At 38.4% G+C, this 23,524-nt stretch overlaps 1 protein-coding gene across 4 annotated transcripts; it reads right to left on the bottom strand.

The window, feature by feature from the left end:
• Nucleotides 1-14,247: 14,247 nt before the first annotated feature.
• On the bottom strand, nucleotides 14,248-22,487 carry LOC147870900 (uncharacterized). Of its 4 annotated transcripts, none has more exons than XM_087341720.1 (8): nucleotides 22,411-22,487; nucleotides 21,142-21,571; nucleotides 20,396-20,545; nucleotides 19,814-19,911; nucleotides 18,752-18,946; nucleotides 18,182-18,393; nucleotides 17,434-17,647; nucleotides 14,248-16,714 (listed from the first exon to the last, which is right to left on the bottom strand). In XM_087341720.1, exons 3-6 carry the CDS (start codon nucleotides 20,436-20,438, stop codon nucleotides 18,331-18,333), a joined length of 399 nt encoding a protein of 132 aa, XP_087197846.1. In that variant the 5' UTR covers nucleotides 20,439-20,545; nucleotides 21,142-21,571; nucleotides 22,411-22,487; the 3' UTR covers nucleotides 14,248-16,714; nucleotides 17,434-17,647; nucleotides 18,182-18,330. The 4 variants fall into 4 exon arrangements, with proteins under 4 accessions (XP_087197846.1, XP_087197844.1, XP_087197847.1 ...); XM_087341718.1 differs by lacking the exon at nucleotides 22,411-22,487 and adding an exon at nucleotides 21,949-22,213; XM_087341721.1 differs by lacking the exon at nucleotides 22,411-22,487 and adding an exon at nucleotides 21,744-21,932.
• Nucleotides 22,488-23,524: the final 1,037 nt, after the last annotated feature.

Raw genomic sequence — 23,524 nt, forward strand, 5'->3', positions numbered from 1 at the left:
CTTGGGACAAGAACTTCTCAAGACTTGGGACAAGAACTTCTCAAGACTTGGGACGAGTGACTTATCAAGACTTGGGACAAGTGACTTCTCAAGACTTGGGACAAGAACTTCTCAAGACTTGGGACAAGGACTTCTCAAGACTTGGGACAAGTGACTTCTCAAGACTTGGGACAAGAACTTCTCAAGACTTGGGACAAGAACTTCTCAAGACTTGGGACAAGTGACTTCTCAAGACTTGGGACAAGTGACTTCTCAAGACTTGGGACAAGAACTTCTCAAGACTTGGGACAAGGACTTCTCAAGACTTGGGACAAGTGACTTCTCAAGACTTGGGAGTCTAGTCCTGATAAAGATGGGACAGGTCAAATTTAGAACGAGAAATTTTCAAATTTTTGGAAAAATAAAAAAACGCTACAAACCAAATGCGCACAAAACCAAAAATTTTCGGAAAATTCGGAAAAAAATTAAAAGTTGAAAATTTTCAAAAATTCTTAGTTTTGTGCGCTTTTTGGACGATTTGCGACGTTTTTCGATTTTTCGAAATTTTTCGAAAAAATTGAAATTTCTCAAAGGGGTACCCCTTTGAGAATTTTCAAAATTTTTCGAAATTTTAAAAAAATTAAAAACGACTGCAAATGGCGCGAAACGCGAAGAAAACTAAGAATTTTCGAAAAAAAATTGAATTCAGCTAAGACAGGTGAGGCACAGCCCTAAACAAGCAGACAAGACTTGGGACAATAACTTCTCAAGACTTGGGACGAGTGACTTGTCAAGACTTGGGACAAGAACTTCTCAAGACTTGGGACAAGTGACTTCTCAAGACTTGGGACAAGAATTCTCAAGACTTGGGACAAGTGAATTCTCAAGACTTGGGACAAGAACTTCTTAAGACTTGGGACGAGTGACTTCTCAAGACTTGGGACGAGTGACTTCTCAAGACTTGGGACGAGTGACTTGTCAAGACTTGGGACAAGAACTTCTCAAGACTTGGGACAAGAACGTCTCAAGACTTGGGACGAGTGACTTCTCAAGACTTGGGAAAAGAACTTCTCAAGACTTGGGACAAGTGACTTCTCAAGACTTGGGACAAGAACTTCTCAAGACTTGGGACAAGAACTTCTCAAGACTTGGGACGAGTGACTTCTCAAGACTTGGGACAAGTGACTTCTCAAGACTTGGGACAAGTGACTTCTCAAGACTTGGGACAAGAACTTCTCAAGACTTGGGACAAGTGACTTCTCAAGACTTGGGACAAGAACTTCTCAAGACTTGGGACAAGAACTTCTCAAGACTTGGGACAAGAACTTCTCAAGACTTGGGACAAGTGACTTCTCAAGACTTGGGACAAGAACTTCTCAAGACTTGGGACAAGAACTTCTCAAGACTTGGGACAAGTGACTTCTCAAGACTTGGGACAAGTGACTTCTCAAGACTTGGGACAAGAACTTCTCAAGACTTGGGACAAGAACTTCTCAAGACTTTGGACAAGTGACTTCTCAAGACTTGGGACAAGAACTTCTCAAGACTTGGGACAAGAACTTCTCAAAACTTGGAACGAGTGACTTCTCAAGACCTGGGACAAGTGACTTCTCAAGACTTGGGACAAGAACTTCTCAAGACTTGGGACAAGGACTTCTCAAGACTTGGGACAAGTGACTTCTCAAGACTTGGGAGTCTAGTCCTGATAAGGATGGGACAGGTCAAATTTAGAAGGAAAAATTTTCAAATTTTTCGAAAAATCAAAAAACGCTGCAAACCTTCTGAAATGCGCACAAAACCAAAAATTTTCGGAATATTCGGAAAAAAATTAAAAGTTGAAATTTTTCAAAAATTCTTAGTTTTGTGCGCTTTTTGGACGATTTGCTACGTTTTTCGATTTTTTGAAATTTTTCGAAAAAATTGAAATTTCTCAAAGGGGTACCCCTTTGAGAATTTTCAAAAATTTTCGAAATTTTGAAAAAATTAAAAACGACTGCAAATGGCGCGAAACGCGAAGAAAACTAAGAATTTTCTAAAAAATTTGAATTCAGCTAAGACAGGTGAGGCACAGCCCTAAACAAGCAGACAAGACTTGGGACAATAACTTCTCAAGACTTGGGACGAGTGACTTGTCAAGACTTGGGACAAGAACTTCTCAAGACTTGGGACAAGTGACTTCTCAAGACTTGGGACGAGTGACTTCTCAAGACTTGGGACAAGTGACTTCTCAAGACTTGGGACAAGAACTTCTCAAGACTTGGGACAAGGACTTCTCAAGACTTGGGACAAGTGACTTCTCAAGACTTGGGAGTCTAGTCCTGATAAGAATGGGACAGGTCAAATTTAGAAGGAAAAATTTTCAAATTTTTCGAAAAATCAAAAAACGCTGCAAACCTTCTGAAATGCGCACAAAACCAAAAATTTTCGGAAAATTCGGAAAAAAATTAAAAGTTGAAATTTTTCAAAAATTCTTAGTTTTGTGCGCTTTTTGGACGATTTGCCACGTTTTTCGATTTTTCGAAATTTTTCGAAAAAATTGAAATTTCTCAAAGGGGTACCCCTTTGAGAATTTTCAAAATTTTTCGAAATTTTAAAAAAATTAAAAACGACTGCAAATGGCGCGAAACGCGAAGAAAACTAAGAATTTTCGAAAAAAAATTGAATTCAGCTAAGACAGGTGAGGCACAGCCCTAAACAAGCAGACAAGACTTGGGACAATAACTTCTCAAGACTTGGGACGAGTGACTTGTCAAGACTTGGGACAAGAACTTCTCAAGACTTGGGACAAGTGACTTCTCAAGACTTGGGACGAGTGACTTCTCAAGACTTGGGACAAGTGACTTCTCAAGACTTGGGACAAGAACTTCTCAAGACTTGGGACAAGGACTTCTCAAGACTTGGGACAAGTGACTTCTCAAGACTTGGGAGTCTAGTCCTGATAAGAATGGGACAGGTCAAATTTAGAAGGAAAAATTTTCAAATTTTTCGAAAAATCAAAAAACGCTGCAAACCTTCTGAAATGCGCACAAAACCAAAAATTTTCGGAAAATTCGGAAAAAATTAAAAGTTGAAATTTTTCAAAAATTCTTAGTTTTGTGCGCTTTTTGGACGATTTGCCACGTTTTTCGATTTTTCGAAATTTTTCGAAAAAATTGAAATTTCTCAAAGGGGTACCCCTTTGAGAATTTTCAAAATTTTTCGAAATTTTAAAAAAATTAAAAACGACGGCAAATGGCGCGAAACGCGAAGAAAACTAAGAATTTTCGAAAAATTTTGAATTCAGCTAAGACAGGTGAGGCACAGCCCTAAACAAGCAGACAAGACTTGGGACAATAACTTCTCAAGACTTGGGACGAGTGACTTGTCAAGACTTGGGACAAGAACTTCTCAAGACTTGGGACAAGTGACTTCTCAAGACTTGGGACAAGAATTCTCAAGACTTGGGACAAGTGAATTCTCAAGACTTGGGACAAGAACTTCTTAAGACTTGGGACGAGTGACTTCTCAAGACTTGGGACGAGTGACTTCTCAAGACTTGGGACGAGTGACTTGTCAAGACTTGGGACAAGAACTTCTCAAGACTTGGGACAAGAACGTCTCAAGACTTGGGACGAGTGACTTCTCAAGACTTGGGAAAAGAACTTCTCAAGACTTGGGACAAGTGACTTCTCAAGACTTGGGACAAGAACTTCTCAAGACTTGGGACAAGAACTTCTCAAGACTTGGGACAAGAACTTCTCAAGACTTGGGACGAGTGACTTATCAAGACTTGGGACAAGTGACTTCTCAAGACTTGGGACAAGAACTTCTCAAGACTTGGGACAAGGACTTCTCAAGACTTGGGACAAGTGACTTCTCAAGACTTGGGACAAGAACTTCTCAAGACTTGGGACAAGAACTTCTCAAGACTTGGGACAAGTGACTTCTCAAGACTTGGGACAAGTGACTTCTCAAGACTTGGGACAAGAACTTCTCAAGACTTGGGACAAGGACTTCTCAAGACTTGGGACAAGTGACTTCTCAAGACTTGGGAGTCTAGTCCTGATAAAGATGGGACAGGTCAAATTTAGAACGAGAAATTTTCAAATTTTTGGAAAAATAAAAAAACGCTACAAACCTTCTCAAATGCGCACAAAACCAAAAATTTTCGGAAAATTCGGAAAAAAATTAAAAGTTGAAAATTTTCAAAAATTCTTAGTTTTGTGCGCTTTTTGGACGATTTGCGACGTTTTTCGATTTTTCGAAATTTTTCGAAAAAATTGAAATTTCTCAAAGGGGTACCCCTTTGAGAATTTTCAAAATTTTTCGAAATTTTAAAAAAATTAAAAACGACTGCAAATGGCGCGAAACGCGAAGAAAACTAAGAATTTTCGAAAAAAAATTGAATTCAGCTAAGACAGGTGAGGCACAGCCCTAAACAAGCAGACAAGACTTGGGACAATAACTTCTCAAGACTTGGGACGAGTGACTTGTCAAGACTTGGGACAAGAACTTCTCAAGACTTGGGACAAGTGACTTCTCAAGACTTGGGACGAGTGACTTCTCAAGACTTGGGACAAGTGACTTCTCAAGACTTGGGACAAGAACTTCTCAAGACTTGGGACAAGGACTTCTCAAGACTTGGGACAAGTGACTTCTCAAGACTTGGGAGTCTAGTCCTGATAAGAATGGGACAGGTCAAATTTAGAAGGAAAAATTTTCAAATTTTTCGAAAAATCAAAAAACGCTGCAAACCTTCTGAAATGCGCACAAAACCAAAAATTTTCGGAAAATTCGGAAAAAAATTAAAAGTTGAAATTTTTCAAAAATTCTTAGTTTTGTGCGCTTTTTGGACGATTTGCCACGTTTTTCGATTTTTCGAAATTTTTCGAAAAAATTGAAATTTCTCAAAGGGGTACCCCTTTGAGAATTTTCAAAATTTTTCGAAATTTTAAAAAAATTAAAAACGACTGCAAATGGCGCGAAACGCGAAGAAAACTAAGAATTTTCGAAAAAAAATTGAATTCAGCTAAGACAGGTGAGGCACAGCCCTAAACAAGCAGACAAGACTTGGGACAATAACTTCTCAAGACTTGGGACGAGTGACTTGTCAAGACTTGGGACAAGAACTTCTCAAGACTTGGGACAAGTGACTTCTCAAGACTTGGGACGAGTGACTTCTCAAGACTTGGGACAAGTGACTTCTCAAGACTTGGGACAAGAACTTCTCAAGACTTGGGACAAGGACTTCTCAAGACTTGGGACAAGTGACTTCTCAAGACTTGGGAGTCTAGTCCTGATAAGAATGGGACAGGTCAAATTTAGAAGGAAAAATTTTCAAATTTTTCGAAAAATCAAAAAACGCTGCAAACCTTCTGAAATGCGCACAAAACCAAAAATTTTCGGAAAATTCGGAAAAAATTAAAAGTTGAAATTTTTCAAAAATTCTTAGTTTTGTGCGCTTTTTGGACGATTTGCCACGTTTTTCGATTTTTCGAAATTTTTCGAAAAAATTGAAATTTCTCAAAGGGGTACCCCTTTGAGAATTTTCAAAATTTTTCGAAATTTTAAAAAAATTAAAAACGACGGCAAATGGCGCGAAACGCGAAGAAAACTAAGAATTTTCGAAAAATTTTGAATTCAGCTAAGACAGGTGAGGCACAGCCCTAAACAAGCAGACAAGACTTGGGACAATAACTTCTCAAGACTTGGGACGAGTGACTTGTCAAGACTTGGGACAAGAACTTCTCAAGACTTGGGACAAGTGACTTCTCAAGACTTGGGACAAGAATTCTCAAGACTTGGGACAAGTGAATTCTCAAGACTTGGGACAAGAACTTCTTAAGACTTGGGACGAGTGACTTCTCAAGACTTGGGACGAGTGACTTCTCAAGACTTGGGACGAGTGACTTGTCAAGACTTGGGACAAGAACTTCTCAAGACTTGGGACAAGAACGTCTCAAGACTTGGGACGAGTGACTTCTCAAGACTTGGGAAAAGAACTTCTCAAGACTTGGGACAAGTGACTTCTCAAGACTTGGGACAAGAACTTCTCAAGACTTGGGACAAGAACTTCTCAAGACTTGGGACAAGAACTTCTCAAGACTTGGGACGAGTGACTTATCAAGACTTGGGACAAGTGACTTCTCAAGACTTGGGACAAGAACTTCTCAAGACTTGGGACAAGGACTTCTCAAGACTTGGGACAAGTGACTTCTCAAGACTTGGGACAAGAACTTCTCAAGACTTGGGACAAGAACTTCTCAAGACTTGGGACAAGTGACTTCTCAAGACTTGGGACAAGTGACTTCTCAAGACTTGGGACAAGAACTTCTCAAGACTTGGGACAAGGACTTCTCAAGACTTGGGACAAGTGACTTCTCAAGACTTGGGAGTCTAGTCCTGATAAAGATGGGACAGGTCAAATTTAGAACGAGAAATTTTCAAATTTTTGGAAAAATAAAAAAACGCTACAAACCAAATGCGCACAAAACCAAAAATTTTCGGAAAATTCGGAAAAAAATTAAAAGTTGAAAATTTTCAAAAATTCTTAGTTTTGTGCGCTTTTTGGACGATTTGCGACGTTTTTCGATTTTTCGAAATTTTTCGAAAAAATTGAAATTTCTCAAAGGGGTACCCCTTTGAGAATTTTCAAAATTTTTCGAAATTTTAAAAAAATTAAAAACGACTGCAAATGGCGCGAAACGCGAAGAAAACTAAGAATTTTCGAAAAAAAATTGAATTCAGCTAAGACAGGTGAGGCACAGCCCTAAACAAGCAGACAAGACTTGGGACAATAACTTCTCAAGACTTGGGACGAGTGACTTGTCAAGACTTGGGACAAGAACTTCTCAAGACTTGGGACAAGTGACTTCTCAAGACTTGGGACAAGAATTCTCAAGACTTGGGACAAGTGAATTCTCAAGACTTGGGACAAGAACTTCTTAAGACTTGGGACGAGTGACTTCTCAAGACTTGGGACGAGTGACTTCTCAAGACTTGGGACGAGTGACTTGTCAAGACTTGGGACAAGAACTTCTCAAGACTTGGGACAAGAACGTCTCAAGACTTGGGACGAGTGACTTCTCAAGACTTGGGAAAAGAACTTCTCAAGACTTGGGACAAGTGACTTCTCAAGACTTGGGACAAGAACTTCTCAAGACTTGGGACAAGAACTTCTCAAGACTTGGGACGAGTGACTTCTCAAGACTTGGGACAAGTGACTTCTCAAGACTTGGGACAAGTGACTTCTCAAGACTTGGGACAAGAACTTCTCAAGACTTGGGACAAGTGACTTCTCAAGACTTGGGACAAGAACTTCTCAAGACTTGGGACAAGAACTTCTCAAGACTTGGGACAAGAACTTCTCAAGACTTGGGACAAGTGACTTCTCAAGACTTGGGACAAGAACTTCTCAAGACTTGGGACAAGAACTTCTCAAGACTTGGGACAAGTGACTTCTCAAGACTTGGGACAAGTGACTTCTCAAGACTTGGGACAAGAACTTCTCAAGACTTGGGACAAGAACTTCTCAAGACTTTGGACAAGTGACTTCTCAAGACTTGGGACAAGAACTTCTCAAGACTTGGGACAAGAACTTCTCAAAACTTGGAACGAGTGACTTCTCAAGACCTGGGACAAGTGACTTCTCAAGACTTGGGACAAGAACTTCTCAAGACTTGGGACAAGGACTTCTCAAGACTTGGGACAAGTGACTTCTCAAGACTTGGGAGTCTAGTCCTGATAAGGATGGGACAGGTCAAATTTAGAAGGAAAAATTTTCAAATTTTTCGAAAAATCAAAAAACGCTGCAAACCTTCTGAAATGCGCACAAAACCAAAAATTTTCGGAATATTCGGAAAAAAATTAAAAGTTGAAATTTTTCAAAAATTCTTAGTTTTGTGCGCTTTTTGGACGATTTGCTACGTTTTTCGATTTTTTGAAATTTTTCGAAAAAATTGAAATTTCTCAAAGGGGTACCCCTTTGAGAATTTTCAAAAATTTTCGAAATTTTGAAAAAATTAAAAACGACTGCAAATGGCGCGAAACGCGAAGAAAACTAAGAATTTTCTAAAAAATTTGAATTCAGCTAAGACAGGTGAGGCACAGCCCTAAACAAGCAGACAAGACTTGGGACAATAACTTCTCAAGACTTGGGACGAGTGACTTGTCAAGACTTGGGACAAGAACTTCTCAAGACTTGGGACAAGTGACTTCTCAAGACTTGGGACGAGTGACTTCTCAAGACTTGGGACAAGTGACTTCTCAAGACTTGGGACAAGAACTTCTCAAGACTTGGGACAAGGACTTCTCAAGACTTGGGACAAGTGACTTCTCAAGACTTGGGAGTCTAGTCCTGATAAGAATGGGACAGGTCAAATTTAGAAGGAAAAATTTTCAAATTTTTCGAAAAATCAAAAAACGCTGCAAACCTTCTGAAATGCGCACAAAACCAAAAATTTTCGGAAAATTCGGAAAAAAATTAAAAGTTGAAATTTTTCAAAAATTCTTAGTTTTGTGCGCTTTTTGGACGATTTGCCACGTTTTTCGATTTTTCGAAATTTTTCGAAAAAATTGAAATTTCTCAAAGGGGTACCCCTTTGAGAATTTTCAAAAATTTTCGAAATTTTAAAAAAATTAAAAAAGACGGCAAATGGCGCGAAACGCGAAGAAAACTAAGAATTTTCGAAAAATTTTGAATTCAGCTAAGACAGGTGAGGCACAGCCCTAAACAAGCAGACAAGACTTGGGACAATAACTTCTCAAGACTTGGGACGAGTGACTTGTCAAGACTTGGGACAAGAACTTCTCAAGACTTGGGACAAGTGACTTCTCAAGACTTGGGACAAGAATTCTCAAGACTTGGGACAAGTGAATTCTCAAGACTTGGGACAAGAACTTCTTAAGACTTGGGACGAGTGACTTCTCAAGACTTGGGACGAGTGACTTCTCAAGACTTGGGACAAGTGACTTCTCAAGACTTGGGACAAGAACTTCTCAAGACTTGGGACAAGGACTTCTCAAGACTTGGGACAAGTGACTTCTCAAGACTTGGGAGTCTAGTCCTGATAAGAATGGGACAGGTCAAATTTAGAAGGAAAAATTTTCAAATTTTTCGAAAAATCAAAAAACGCTGCAAACGGACAAGGACTTCTCAAGACTTGGGACAAGTGACTTCTCAAGACTTGGGAGTCTAGTCCTGATAAGAATGGGACAGGTCAAATTTAGAAGGAAAAATTTTCAAATTTTTCGAAAAATCAAAAAACGCTGCAAACCTTCTGAAATGCGCACAAAACCAAAAATTTTCGGAAAATTCGGAAAAAAATTAAAAGTTGAAATTTTTCAAAAATTCTTAGTTTTGTGCGCTTTTTGGACGATTTGCCACGTTTTTCGATTTTTCGAAATTTTTCGAAAAAATTGAAATTTCTCAAAGGGGTACCCCTTTGAGAATTTTCAAAATTTTTCGAAATTTTAAAAAAATTAAAAACGACTGCAAATGGCGCGAAACGCGAAGAAAACTAAGAATTTTCGAAAAAAAATTGAATTAAGCTAAGACAGGTGAGGCACAGCCCTAAACAAGCAGACAAGACTTGGGACGAGTGACTTCTCAAGACTTGGGACGAGTGACTTCTCAAGACTTGGGACTTCTCAAGACTTGGGACAAGGACTTCTCAAGACTTGGGACAAGTGACTTCTCAAGACTTGGGACAAGAACTTCTCAAGACTTGGGACGAGTGACTTCTCAAGACTTGGGACGAGTGACTTCTCAAGACTTGGGACGAGTGACTTCTCAAGACTTGGGACAAGAACTTCTCAACACTTGGGACAAGTGACTTCTCAAGACTTGGGAGTCTAGTCCTGATAGGGATGGGACAGTCAAATTTAGAAGGAAAAATTTTCAAATTTTTCGAAAAATCAAAAAACGCTGCAAACCTTTTGAAATGCGCACAAAACCAAAAATTTTCGGAAAATTCGGAAAAAAATTAAAAGTTGAAATTTTTCAAAAATTCTTAGTTTTGTGCGCTTTTTGGACGATTTGCCACGTTTTTCGATTTTTCGACATTTTTCGAAAAAATTGAAATTTCTCAAAGGGGTACCCCTTTGAGAATTTTCAAAAATTTTCGAAATTTTAAAAAAATTAAAAACGACGGCAAATGGCGCGAAACGCGAAGAAAACTAAGAATTTTCGAAAAAATTTGAATTCAGCTAAGACAGGTGAGGCACAGCCCTAAACAAGCAGACAAGTCTTGGGACAATAACTTCTCAAGACTTGGGACGAGTGACTTCTCAAGACTTGGGACAAGGACTTCTGAAGACTTGGGACAAGTGACTTCTCAAGACTTGGGAGTCTAGTAATGATAGGGATGGGACAGGTCAAATTTAGAAGGAAAATTTTTTGAATTTTTTCGAAAAATCAAAAAACGCTGCAAACCTTCTGAAATGCGCACAAAACCAAAAATTTTCGGAAAATTCGGAAAAAATTAAAAGTTGAAAATTTTCAAAAATTCTTAGTTTTGTGCGCTTTTTGGACGATTTGCCACGTTTTTCGATTTTTCGAAAAAATTGAAATTTCTCAAAGAATTTTCAAAATTTTTTGAAATTTTAAAAAAATTGAAAACGACTGCAAATGGCGTGAAACGCCAAGAAAAGTAAGAATTTTAAAAAAAAATTCAATTCAGCTAAGACAGGTGAGGCACAGCCCTAAACAAGCAGACAAGTCTTGGGACAATAACTTCTCAAGACTTGGGACGAGTGACTTCTCAAGACTTGGGACAAGAACTTCTCAACACTTGGGACAAGGACTTCTGAAGACTTGGGACAAGTGACTTCTCAAGACTTGGGAGTCTAGTCCTGATAGGGATGGGACAGGTCAAATTTAGAAGGAAAAATTTTCAAATTTTTCGAAAAATCAAAAAACGCTGCAAACCTTCTGAAATGCGCACAAAACCAAAAATTTTCGGAAAATTCGGAAAAAAATTAAAAGTTGAAAACTTTCAAAAATTCTTAGTTTTGTGCGCTTTTTGGACGATTTGCCACGTTTTTCGATTTTTCGAAATTTTTCGAAAAAATTGAAATTTCTCAAAGGGGTACCCCTTTGAGAATTTTCAAAATTTTTCGAAATTTTAAAAAAAATAAAAAAGACTGCAAATGGCGTGAAACGCGAAGAAAACTAAGAATTTTCGAAAAAAATTGAATTCAGCTAAGACAGGTGAGGCACAGCCCTAAACAAGCAGACAAGACTTGGGACAATAACTTCTCAAGACTTGGGACAAGGACTTCTCAAGACTTGGGACAAGAACTTCTCAAGACATGGGACAAGAACTTCTCAAGACTTGGGACGAGTGACTTCTCAAGACTTGGGACGAGTGACTTCTCAAGACTTGGGACAAGTGACTTCTCAAGACTTGGGACAAGAACTTCTCAACACTTGGGACAAGAACTTCTCAACACTTGGGACAAGGACTTCTCAAGACTTGGGACAAGTGACTTCTCAAGACTTGGGAGTCTAGTCCTGATAGGGATGGGACAGGTCAAATTTAGAAGGAAAATTTTTTGAATTTTTTCGAAAAATCAAAAAACGCTGCAAACCTTCTGAAATGCGCACAAAACCAAAAATTTTCGGAAAATTCGGAAAAAAATTAAAAGTTGAAAATTTTCAAAAATTCTTAGTTTTGTGCGCTTTTTGGACGATTTGCCACGTTTTTCGATTTTTCAAAATTTTTCGAAATTTTAAAAAAATTGAAAACGACTGCAAATGGCGTGAAACGCCAAGAAAAGTAAGAATTTTAAAAAAAAATTTCAATTCAGCTAAGACAGGTGAGGCACAGCCCTAAACAAGCAGACAAGTCTTGGGACAATAACTTCTCAAGACTTGGGACGAGTGACTTCTCAAGACTTGGGACAAGAACTTCTCAACACTTGGGACAAGGACTTCTGAAGACTTGGGACAAGTGACTTCTCAAGACTTGGGAGTCTAGTCCTGATAGGGATGGGACAGGTCAAATTTAGAAGGAAAATTTTTTGAAATTTTTCGAAAAATCAAAAACCGCTGCAAACCTTCTGAAATGCGCACAAAACCAAAAATTTTCGAAAAATTCGGAAAAAAATTAAAAGTTGAAGTCTAGTCCTGATAGGGATGGGACAGGTCAAATTCAGAAGGAAAAATTTTCAAATTTTTCGAAAAATCAAAAAACGCTGCAAACCTTCTGAAATGCGCACAAAACCAAAAATTTTCTGAAAATTCGGAAAAAAATTAAAAGTTGAAATTTTTTAAAAAATTCTTAGTTTTGTGCGCTTTTTGGACGATTTGCCACGTTTTTCAATTTTTCGAAAAAATTGAAATTTCTCAAAGGGGTACCCCTTTGAGAATTTTCAAAATTTTTCGAAATTTTAAAAAAATTAAAAACGACTGCAAATGGCGCGAAACGCGAAGAAAACTAAGAATTTTCGAAAAAATTTGAATTCAGCTAAGACAGGTGAGGCACAGCCCTAAACAAGCAGACAAGACTTGGGACAATAACTTCTCAAGACTTGGGACGAGTGACTTGTCAAGACTTGGGACAAGAACTTCTCAAGACTTGGGACAAGAACTTCTCAAAACTTGGGACGAGTGACTTCTCAAGACTTGGGACAAGAACTTCTCAAGACTTGGGACAACTGACTTCTCAAGACTTGGGACAAGAACTTCTCAAGACTTGGGACAAGAACTTCTCAAGACTTGGGACAAGAACTTCTCAAGACTTGCGACGAGTGTCTTCTCAAGACTTGGAACAAGAACTTCTCAAGATTTGGGACGAGTGACTTCTCAAGACTTGGGACGAGTGACTTCTCAAGACTTGGGACAAGAACTTCTCAAGACTTGGGACAAGTGACTTCTCAAGACTTGGGACAAGAACTTCTCAAGACTTGGGACAAGAACTTCTCAAGACTTGGGACAAGAACTTCTCAAGACTTGGGACGAGTGACTTCTCAAGACTTGGGACAAGAACTTCTCAAGACTTGGGACAAGAACTTCTCAAGACTTGCGACGAGTGACTTCTCAAGACTTGGGACAAGAACTTCTCAAGACTTGGGACAAGAACTTCTCAAGACTTGGGACGAGTGACTTCTCTAGACTTGGGACGAGTGACTTCTCAAGACTTGGGATAAGTGACTTCTCAAGACTTGGGAGTCTAGTCCTGATAGGGATGGGACAGGTCAAATTTAGAAGGAAAAATTTTCAAATTTTTCGAAAAATCAAAAAACGCTGCAAACCTTCTGAAATGCGCACAAAACCAAAAATTTTCGGAAAATTCGGAAAAAAATTAAAAGTTGAAAATTTTCAAAAATTCTTAGTTTTGTGCGCTTTTTGGACGATTTGCCACGTTTTTCGATTTTTCAAAATTTTTCGAAATTTTAAAAAAATTGAAAACGACTGCAAATGGCGTGAAACGCCAAGAAAAGTAAGAATTTTAAAAAAAAATTTCAATTCAGCTAAGACAGGTGAGGCACAGCCCTAAACAAGCAGACAAGACTTGGGACAATAACTTCTCAAGACTTGGGACGAGTGACTTGTCAAGACTTGGGACAAGAACTTCTCAAGACTTGGGACAAGAACTTCTCAAGACTTGTGATGAGTGACTTCTCAAGACTTGGGACAAGAACTTCTCAAGACTTGGGACAAGAACTTCTCAAGACTTGCGAGGAGTGACTTCTCAAGACTTGGGACAAGAACTTCTCAAGACTTGGGACAAGTGACTTCTCAAGACTTGGGACAAGAACTTCTCAAGACTTGGGACGAGTGACTTCTCAAGACTTGGGACGAGTGACTTCTCAAGACTTGGGACAAGGACTTCTCAAGACTTGGGACAAGTGACTTCTCAAGACTTCGGACAAGAACTTCTCAAGACTTAAAACGAGTGACTTCTCAAGACTTGGGACAAGTGACTTCTCAAGACTTGGGACGAGTGACTTCTCAAGACTTGGGACGAGTGACTTCTCAAGACTTGGGACAAGTGATTTCTCAAGACTTGGGACAAGGACTTCTCAAGACTTGGGACAAGTGACTTCTCAAGACTTGGGAGTCTAGTCGTGATAGGGATGGGACAGGTCAAATTTAGAAGGAAATTTAGAAGGTAGTCTCGTGTGTGAATCACGTACGTCATTGCTAAAATAAACCCCTGCCTTGTCTTGGAAGTGGAAGTGTCAATGACTGATTTCAAATCAGATTAAAATTTCAAAACTCCTTTGCGTTCGTCGGACTCCGTGAGAGACAATAATAACTCTACATGATCGGAAAAATCAACTACCTTTGCACTACAATAATTTTATTCACCGTCTTTACACAAGCTTATAGATTGTTAAAATCACATAAAATTATAACATTTCAACATATGATATTGTTACATTTTAAAATGACGACATGTTTCCATGTTCATTCCATCATCGTCAGGTCTATCAATTAAAATTAAAAACTGTTGCACTTGCTGCCCTGCGTATACTGATTTGTTCTACCCGTTAGATTTTATTTGTTTAACCTCCAGGCTTCTTCCATTTAATTTTTGAAGACTGCGCCTGGATGTCTTAAATCTGCAAAATCAATTTTAATTTTCATATCCTGATCCTGGCTACTGACATAGGAAATGGAATAATTTTAAAGAATTACTCAATATATCGTAATACAAGCAAAAGAAAAGTAATCACAAAATATTTAAAGTATTATAACATACCGGGTTGTGTGTGAGGTGCGTGTCCGATATTAATCTACCAAATACGTTTAACATAACAAATTCTATAAAATTAATAAACGAAATCCAACAATTGAATTTTCATAATAATAAAAATATACAAATTTGTTCTTTTGACATCAATAATATGTATACAAATATTCCAACAATCATGCTACGAGATATTGTAAGAGATATTCTAAATAGACAGAATATAAATACAGATCTAATAAATGAAATTACAAATATAACTAACATTATTATTAACCAAAATTATTTCCAATTCAACAATGAATATTGGAAACAAGAAACAGGATTACCTATGGGAGCTCCCACCTCGAGCATATTATCTGAAATATTCTTACAATATCTCGAGCATGATTATATAGTAAATATATTAAACAAATATCAAATCAAATACTATAGTAGATATGTTGATGATATACTCATGATTTTTGATGCAAAAAATACAAATATAAAAAATGTTTTAAATGAATTTAACAACATAAATCAAAATATACAATTCACTTTAGAAACAGAACAAAATAACAAATTAAATTATTTAGATCTAACTATAATACGAAACGAAAACAACTCTGAATTCAAAATATACAGAAAACCTACAAATACAAGCACCATAATTCATGCCTCTTCATGCCATCCAAATGAACATTAACAAATGGCTATTAATTACTTAATAAACCGAAAAAATACATATCCCATGACCACAATAAACAAACAAATTGAATGTAACATAATAAAACAAATTCTAATAGAAAACGGATATAATAATTATGAATTAAAACCCAAAAATAAAATAAACAATGTAAACAACATAAATGAAGACAAAAACGAAAATAAACAAAACAAATGGGCCACATTCACATATATAGGAAAAGAAACCAAATATATAACAAAAACATTTAAAACAAATAACAAAAATAGCATTTAGAACAAAAAACACAATAAAAAACATCTTGAAACAAAAGCCACAAATAGACACAACAAATCAATACGAAAAACCAGGCATATATAGGTTAAAATGCAATGATTGCCCGTTAACCTATATAGGCCAAACCGGACGCACCTTTAGTCAAAGATACAAAGAGCATATTACAGCAATTAAACACAATAAAGATCATTCAGCATATGCAAAGCATATATTAAACACAGGACATACATACAACAAAATAGAACAAACAATGGACATTATAAAAATAATACAAAACAAGCGACATAGAGACACCATAGAAAAATATCATATACAAAGAACACATAAACAAAATCTTGCATTAAACGACAGTAACATCTACACGAACAATCCGATATTTAACATTCTACAGTCCATCGACCCAACCCCCTAAACAACTTTCACCCAATATATATAGCCATACACGATACTCACAGCTTAGTTGCAGTCTACAGCTCCGTAATATCGGACACGCACCTCACACACAACCCGGTATGTTATAATACTTTAAATATTTTGTGATTACTTTTCTTTTGCTTGTATTACGATATATTGAGTAATTCTTTAAAATTATTCCATTTCCTATGTCAGTAGCCAGGATCAGGATATGAAAATTAAAATTGATTTTGCAGATTTAAGACATCCAGGCGCAGTCTTCAAAAATTAAACGGAAGAAGCCTGGAGGTTAAACAAATAAAATCTAACGGGTAGAACAAATCAGTATACGCAGGGCAGCAAGTGCAACAGTTTTTAATTTTAATTGATAGACCTGACGATGATGGAATGAACATGGAAACATGTCGTCATTTTAAAATGTAACAATATCATATGTTGAAATGTTATAATTTTATGTGATTTTAACAATCTATAAGCTTGTGTAAAGACGGTGAATAAAATTATTGTATTGAAGAACACAAGCATGACGCAATTAAGATATAAGTTACCTTTGCACGTTGCACCAAGTACTACACCATACGCCATTCAAAGTAAGGTGATGAACGATACCGCAACACACACAAAGAGCCATTCGCCTCGAGTCCCCTCCAGAACAGGCCGCATCCACTCGTACGTGTCCGATGCACTGGCGTACATGAAACACAAACACAGATTATAAGTCAAACATACCAACCAGCAATCGCCAATGCTCAGAACTTGGATCCATAAAATGGAAAGAAAACAACACACTCGCACCATAATTTAACTGTATCACCCTTTTTTAAGTTAAAAGGGGGAGGCTCTTAGTGTCATTACATCCACCGGCAATCCCATTTTACGTAAACTGGATGTAAATGATCAATGATAAGGAGATATAAATACAATACCAATTTCAAAAGAATCAAACATGAGCATACATTTACAAAGTTCAAAAGCACGACAACGAAGACTCAACCAATCTGACTCAAGTGATATCTCAACCTCTCACAAGAAATAAATAAAACACTCTCTCAAAAAAAAGAAACTCGCCCTCAGTCTCTCACCGAGAGATAGGGAAGCTACCTTACCTATCCTGGAAATCCTCTTTCTTGGCCAAATTAAAATACCAATGCCAAACACATAAAATGAAGGCAGAGCTACCTCCAATGGAAAACATGGTAGAATACTATTATTATTATTATTCAGTGTTCTGTCTTACGACAAGTCCTTCAAACTGTGAAACTTGTTACAATGCAGATATCAAAACATCTTGTAAACATAAACAAGTGCATGTGCATGGTGGAATATTTCGCTATCTTGCCAAAGAATTTGATTGTGTGAATCATGAATTAGCACATTTCATAATCATATTTCTCGTATACTTACACAATGCATGTCAAGTAGACACAGAGATAAATCTCTCGCAGACATGAGGTCCTTCGTGATAACAGCCGATTGATTTCCTGTCGTCATATCAGTGAGCCAGCAAAGTGTTTCTGCACATACTCCACTCTTTTCCTGGCAAGCAGTAGTCATGTCAGGTGACGCATCCTTCAACCTCAGTAAAGTCCCATGGATCAATCAAGCTTCTTCTCTGCAGCTATTACCAGAAAAAAAATGCAATCACATTCAACACATCACCTAATTTAAAGGTTTCATAACCGATCCCCTTGCTCAAAATTAACCAAAAGCACAGAAAATATCCCAGCAGCTCCGGTCACTGTGCACAATACTCACACGTCAACAAAACTAAATTCCTTACCTACGCAATTAATCACTTATTAATTAGTAAACACATCACATTAAAGGCTCCACAGCACTACACACATCACACATGTAACAAAACCACTCATTAACAAAACCTTATCACAAATAGTCACCACCCTCGTCTACAAGCTATACCTAACCTCCAATTTTGATGTCCTATGAACAATATATTCACTAGAGAATCATGAATGCCTCTAGCATACCACAGATACAGCAATTATGCCAATCTCTCACCGCACATAGGTCTTTCAACATATCAAATCTCACATTTAAGTTCACAACATCTGAAGTACCTAATAAAATTGGACAGACTCATCTCTCTCACACGACAACCACATCAAATACATTCTAATGCTCATGTACTCACACAACGAATGCCTCGTTCAGACTGATATCAGTTTCTTGCGGATACGATGTTCCTTCTTTGTCCCAGCAGGTTTAATCTTCTGACATCAAGTCGGTCCGCCAACTGTTACCGCACGTACTTCAATGCTTGTCTGGCTGGCAGTACGCAGGTCACGTGACAAACAGCATGGTGCTCAGTAGAATCTGAAGGATCATTCTGTTTCTCGTAATCTGCTACTCCCAGAAAGAGAAAATACAGTCACATTCAAGAAATCAAGACATCACACTCTTCTAAGAGCACACAGTTTTACTTCACCAAGCAGTTAACACTCCTACCTTAGCCAATGAACAAGCACCTTCCATTTTCAGAAGACAAATTCTGTCAAGTTCATTACAAACCCATTCACAAGTTAACTTTAAATACGGGTCACGACAGTGTCACAACCAGCGACCTGACAAATTCTGAACTCCCTCACTCACAGATTCATACTGGAGCCTTTCTTTCCTCCCCCCCCAGCAAATTTAAAGCATTCGCCAAGTGGGCCATTATTCCACACGTCATAATACTGCAACTACAAACTCTACAACTCACACACATCACGTCAGTCCCACGCAACTTCTGTTGCCACTGATTCAGTGGATATTTAACGAACAGTTCGCTTGCCGTCTGTTTGGAACCGAGGATGTTGATCGCTGTCTCCAAGATACACGGCTCCCTCTCCTCGTGCCCCATTATGACAGCAAGGGAGTCTACAAACACCAGTCGGTCCATGCCCCTCAGGTTCGCCTGTTTTGATGTCATGGAGAAAGGACCTAAATGAAAGATTAAGAAATGGCAAGCCACTACAACACACCCAACATCTGTAGCACTTCTACTACTAAGGTGAATTCAACCGACAAGGGGCAAGAGGTAGCCGTAGCAATTAGATTTTTTTTCCATATCACCATCAGTAATGCCACTTTATCATACCTTCTGGAAGCAAAGGTGGAAACTTCACCATCAGTAATATAAATTGTAATTGTAATTGTAATAATTGAACAATCTAAATTTATAAAACTGAACTCACCAGCTACCTGAGATATCGCCACCATTGTGTAGTGACAAACAAGGAACACACCGTCGTAACTCTTTCATGGCTGCAGCAACAAACACTCCTACCAACATACACAACAGGCCTTACTGGCTTTTCCAGATATGAAGCAGACGCTTTCAACAAGTTCACATACTAAATGTGGTTTTAAGAGAGATTTCAGGTTCTCACAGTGGTCTTTGGGTTCTAACACCACTTGGACTTACAGAAAACCAACACAGATTATGATTTTTAAACATTTAATGGTTCGCTATATCAGCTGCAGTTATCCTTGTGACTAAGCGCAATGCCATGAGGCAGTGGGAGCATGGAGGTACACTCCATGCATTCTCAATTATAGAACAATGTGGAGGTCAGCCTCAAAATGTGGTTCCTTAAACTGGCAAAGAAAAATCACGTTCTTCATTGTTTCTTTGTAGTCTCAATAGAAGAAATAGACAAGTTCTTTATTTCATTAAAACCATTTACTACTTTTCAGGAAAAAAGGTCTTCTTCTTTCAATAATGGCATTGCAATTCAGAAAATAAGTTCATTAAACAATTTACTCAAATGGATGAACTTGCCTGTGACTGCCATCTGGTGAGTGGCTCTGGCTTGCTTGTCCTGCAATCTGCACGCAATCCCATGGACTGCGGAGATCTCCACATGTGGATCATCAGAACTGCAACGGCGAATCACAATGAGTACAGATAATTACACTCACATCCTAATGTTCAGTGTACAAAATGTTGGTCACAACAGTGGCCAATGCAGTAGCTGCTTCCTAAATCAGCAACTGATGTAAAAGGGACAGAGAAAATGGGAAATCTGGGTTTATGATATGAGAAAGAAATACATTACGTGCAGATGCCTCCTGGTACTGGCAGGATACTAAACACAAACTAATTGTGATACAGCCTCTAACAGGCTCACTGTACCAGTAAATAATGAGTTCTGGGTGCTCAGAGAAAGATCTATACCAGTGCCTCATAGACTGCCATGGGACTCGCTTACAATTCTGCGTTGAAAAGCCAGTGATTAACAATCTGTTATGTCATGTTAGTACCATCAGGCTGGAAAAACATCTTTTATTTTGTACACTTTTTTAATATCAAGAATGAGGTTAGTTTTACAATATTCTTCTGCCTCCAACTGCTCTTATATACCTTGGACAGGAGAAAAGCTGCTGCACTGTATTCTCATCTTCATTAAAATTCAGGGATGCCACCAAGAAACAGCAAATTATTTCCCAGCACTGACGACGGTAACGGATCCGTCGTGCTTGACTTCAGAGCAATACATGCTGTCTCCACGACCTGGAAAACACAAGCAACAGTTTCAAGTTATAACGAGTGACAACGCAGGCCAGATTCACTGGTAAGGGAAGTCAAATGTTTTAGTTACAGTAACTTTCAAGTACTGCACTTACTGTAATACTCTAAACACCTTTTCTCCACATCAGGGCGCATGTCATATTTATTTCCAGAACCTTTGGGATTCATGGACACCAACATATCATTGACTAGACTTTTATTTTGTAAGTGGACTTTGACAAATCTCAACAATAAAATAAAAATTAATTACAAGTATATAATTTTTCTATAGTCTATGCTAACCGTAATAAACGTCAAAAAGGAACGTATTATACGCGTATCAAGTCATTTAATGATCTTCCACCAACAATTAAAACTCTAAATGATTTAAAGGTGTTCAAGCCTGCATTTAAATTATTTTTCATAATTGAATTGCAGAATCTGAAGGTTATGTACATTCACATGTGAAACACATCCTTGTAATTGTGTCAAAAGTACTGAAGTTTATATGTATTGTATGAAATGATTTGTTCTCCATCCTTTGGTTTAGTCCTAAGAAGGATCTATGGAATGTAAATAAACTGTACTCTCTAACATACCTGAACAATGCAATTCCTTATCCAAGTCACAAACACTACAGGTGCTTCGTTCTGTCTGGTTCTTCACATCTCCAACTCCAAAAAAGCTGCTTCCCCATCACGCACACAACTGATCTTCTGAAACGCTGATATTCAGACAAATTAGTCCTCCATGTCTTCGTTGATACCAGTAAACACACACTACAGCTACAGTTCACATGAAAGTTGCTACTCAGTACATCCCCTGATCTCAAACTACTCTTTGAGACAGACTAGGCACTCCCACTAAATCTATAACCGTACACCTCCTCGGAAAGCAAGGTAATCGCACGAGGGCCTGAGGTCTTCCTTGTGGCATTGTGAGGCATGCTACGAACACCCCATACTTGGTCACTAGGAATCAAAAGTGGGCAACGGCTATAGTATCCCACATGCTTGCAGGCACTCCTACCTGAAACAATACCAAATACCAAAATAAATATCCGCATTGTGACACCAGTCGTAACTGCTACTACGAATGCACTCTACACCTCATCAATAATCAACTGGCCAACTAAACCAACCCTCCATGCAACCAAAATATTTCACACTTATGTCCTTCACACAAGGGAAAGATGACACACATCAATTCAAATTAACTTCCACGCCCTGGCAATATATATGAGAGTAAATCTGCACTGGACTCAGAATGCATCCTAGCAACCAAAGAAATACAGAGGGGCAGAACGCCCACGCCATTTTATCATAGGCAGGGACGGCAACGTCTGAAAAACAGCGAACTCATCCGACCTCCTTGTCATAGCAGAGTAGTAGTAAACTACGTCTTACGCAGGAAAAGTCTGAGAACTGTTGGACAAAAAACAATCTTCCACGTGCCAAATTCCTGTTGCGATAAGAAGTGAGCCTGCCAAGTGTACTGAACATACTCCACTGATTTCCTGGCAAGCAGTAGGCTGGTCAGGTGACAGACAGCTTTTCCCCGAGTAAAATCCCAAGGATCAATTAAGCTTCTTCTCTCAGCTATTCCCAGAAAGACAAAATGCATTCACTTTTAACTAACACAAATGCAAAAATAAACAGCATTCTGATGACGCAGTTGATTGAACATGTACTTTTGTTCTTGGGGAGGGGGGCACACAACACACACACTTCTGAGTATATAAATGTCACTTATCAATGCCGTAAACGCCTCATGGCGTTTATTTATTTGATTCCTCGGGAATCATCGACACATAACCTCAACCGTTAAACGAGAACACCCCATCATTCCGTAACCTGATGACAGCCCACCTAGATCGCTGTTCGCACACATAAACTTACAGCACCTCCAAGACTCCGAAGACTAGACTCACGCTTACCAACACACACTCACTCTCACTCACTCTCTCTCACTCTCACTCTCTCTCACTCTCTCTCACTCTCTCTCTCTCTCTCTCTCTCTCTCTCTCTGTGCGAACTTGACCACAGCGAATTATAGTAGCGAACCCAGTAAACTACGTATTGAGCGGGAACAGAAGGGCAGCCGAATGGCATCGGCAGTTCGAGACCCAGCGGATTCTTACAGTAGTATTAAGTGTAGTATTAAGTTCTAAATATAAAACGAGGGCAGGACTGAACCGATTTCTGATTTCTGCCCTCTAAAAAAATAATTGAGGGTTAACGGGTGGGTGGGGAGCCGAAGATGAGAGAATGAGGGGGTTATGCAAAAATATATTTATGAGGGAGCAGCCAAAGGTGGTCCAAACAGACATCATATCAATCAACAATCTTTAACCAAAATGTGTTCAAAGCACTTGAGTCGAAAGAAAAAATCCAGCCAAATAAATCAACAAATCTGTCATCTACTGGGCATGAGATTTTTGCAAGCAAATCCAAATTCATAACAAACACCACACGCCAAACTTACAAGTTTACAAGTTTTAAAACCTTTATCCTTGCTTAACACACCACAAGCACAGAAAATACCCCGGCAGGTCACAGCACTACATAACAAAAACCAAAATCACTTCACAAATAGTCTCCACCCACGCCTACAAACGATACCTATACCAACTGGAAACAGCAATAATGTCAATCCCAAACTGCATTTACTTCTGTCAACATATCATCTCACACTTACAATCACAACATTTAAAGTGCATCCTATAGGTCAGGTAATTACACACTTCATTCATTGTCCCATCAGGTTTCCTGTTCAGATATCAAGTCAGTCTGCGAACACACTCGCGAACACACTCAACAGCTTACATGACAAGCATGCAGGTTTGATGGTTTGATTTATTTCGCTGGATTGTTTCTTTTTCGACTCATATGCTTTGATGTCTGTATGTTGTTGGTATACCCCCAACTGAGCCCCCTTTTATATATTTGTGCATAACCCCCCTCATTCTATCATATTAGGCGC

This window comes from Zootermopsis nevadensis, unplaced genomic scaffold (assembly GCF_977971745.1).
Source record: "Zootermopsis nevadensis isolate Lab colony 2312 unplaced genomic scaffold, Znev_1.0 Znev_ptg000084l, whole genome shotgun sequence".
NCBI classification, from domain to species: domain Eukaryota; kingdom Metazoa; phylum Arthropoda; class Insecta; order Blattodea; family Termopsidae; genus Zootermopsis; species Zootermopsis nevadensis.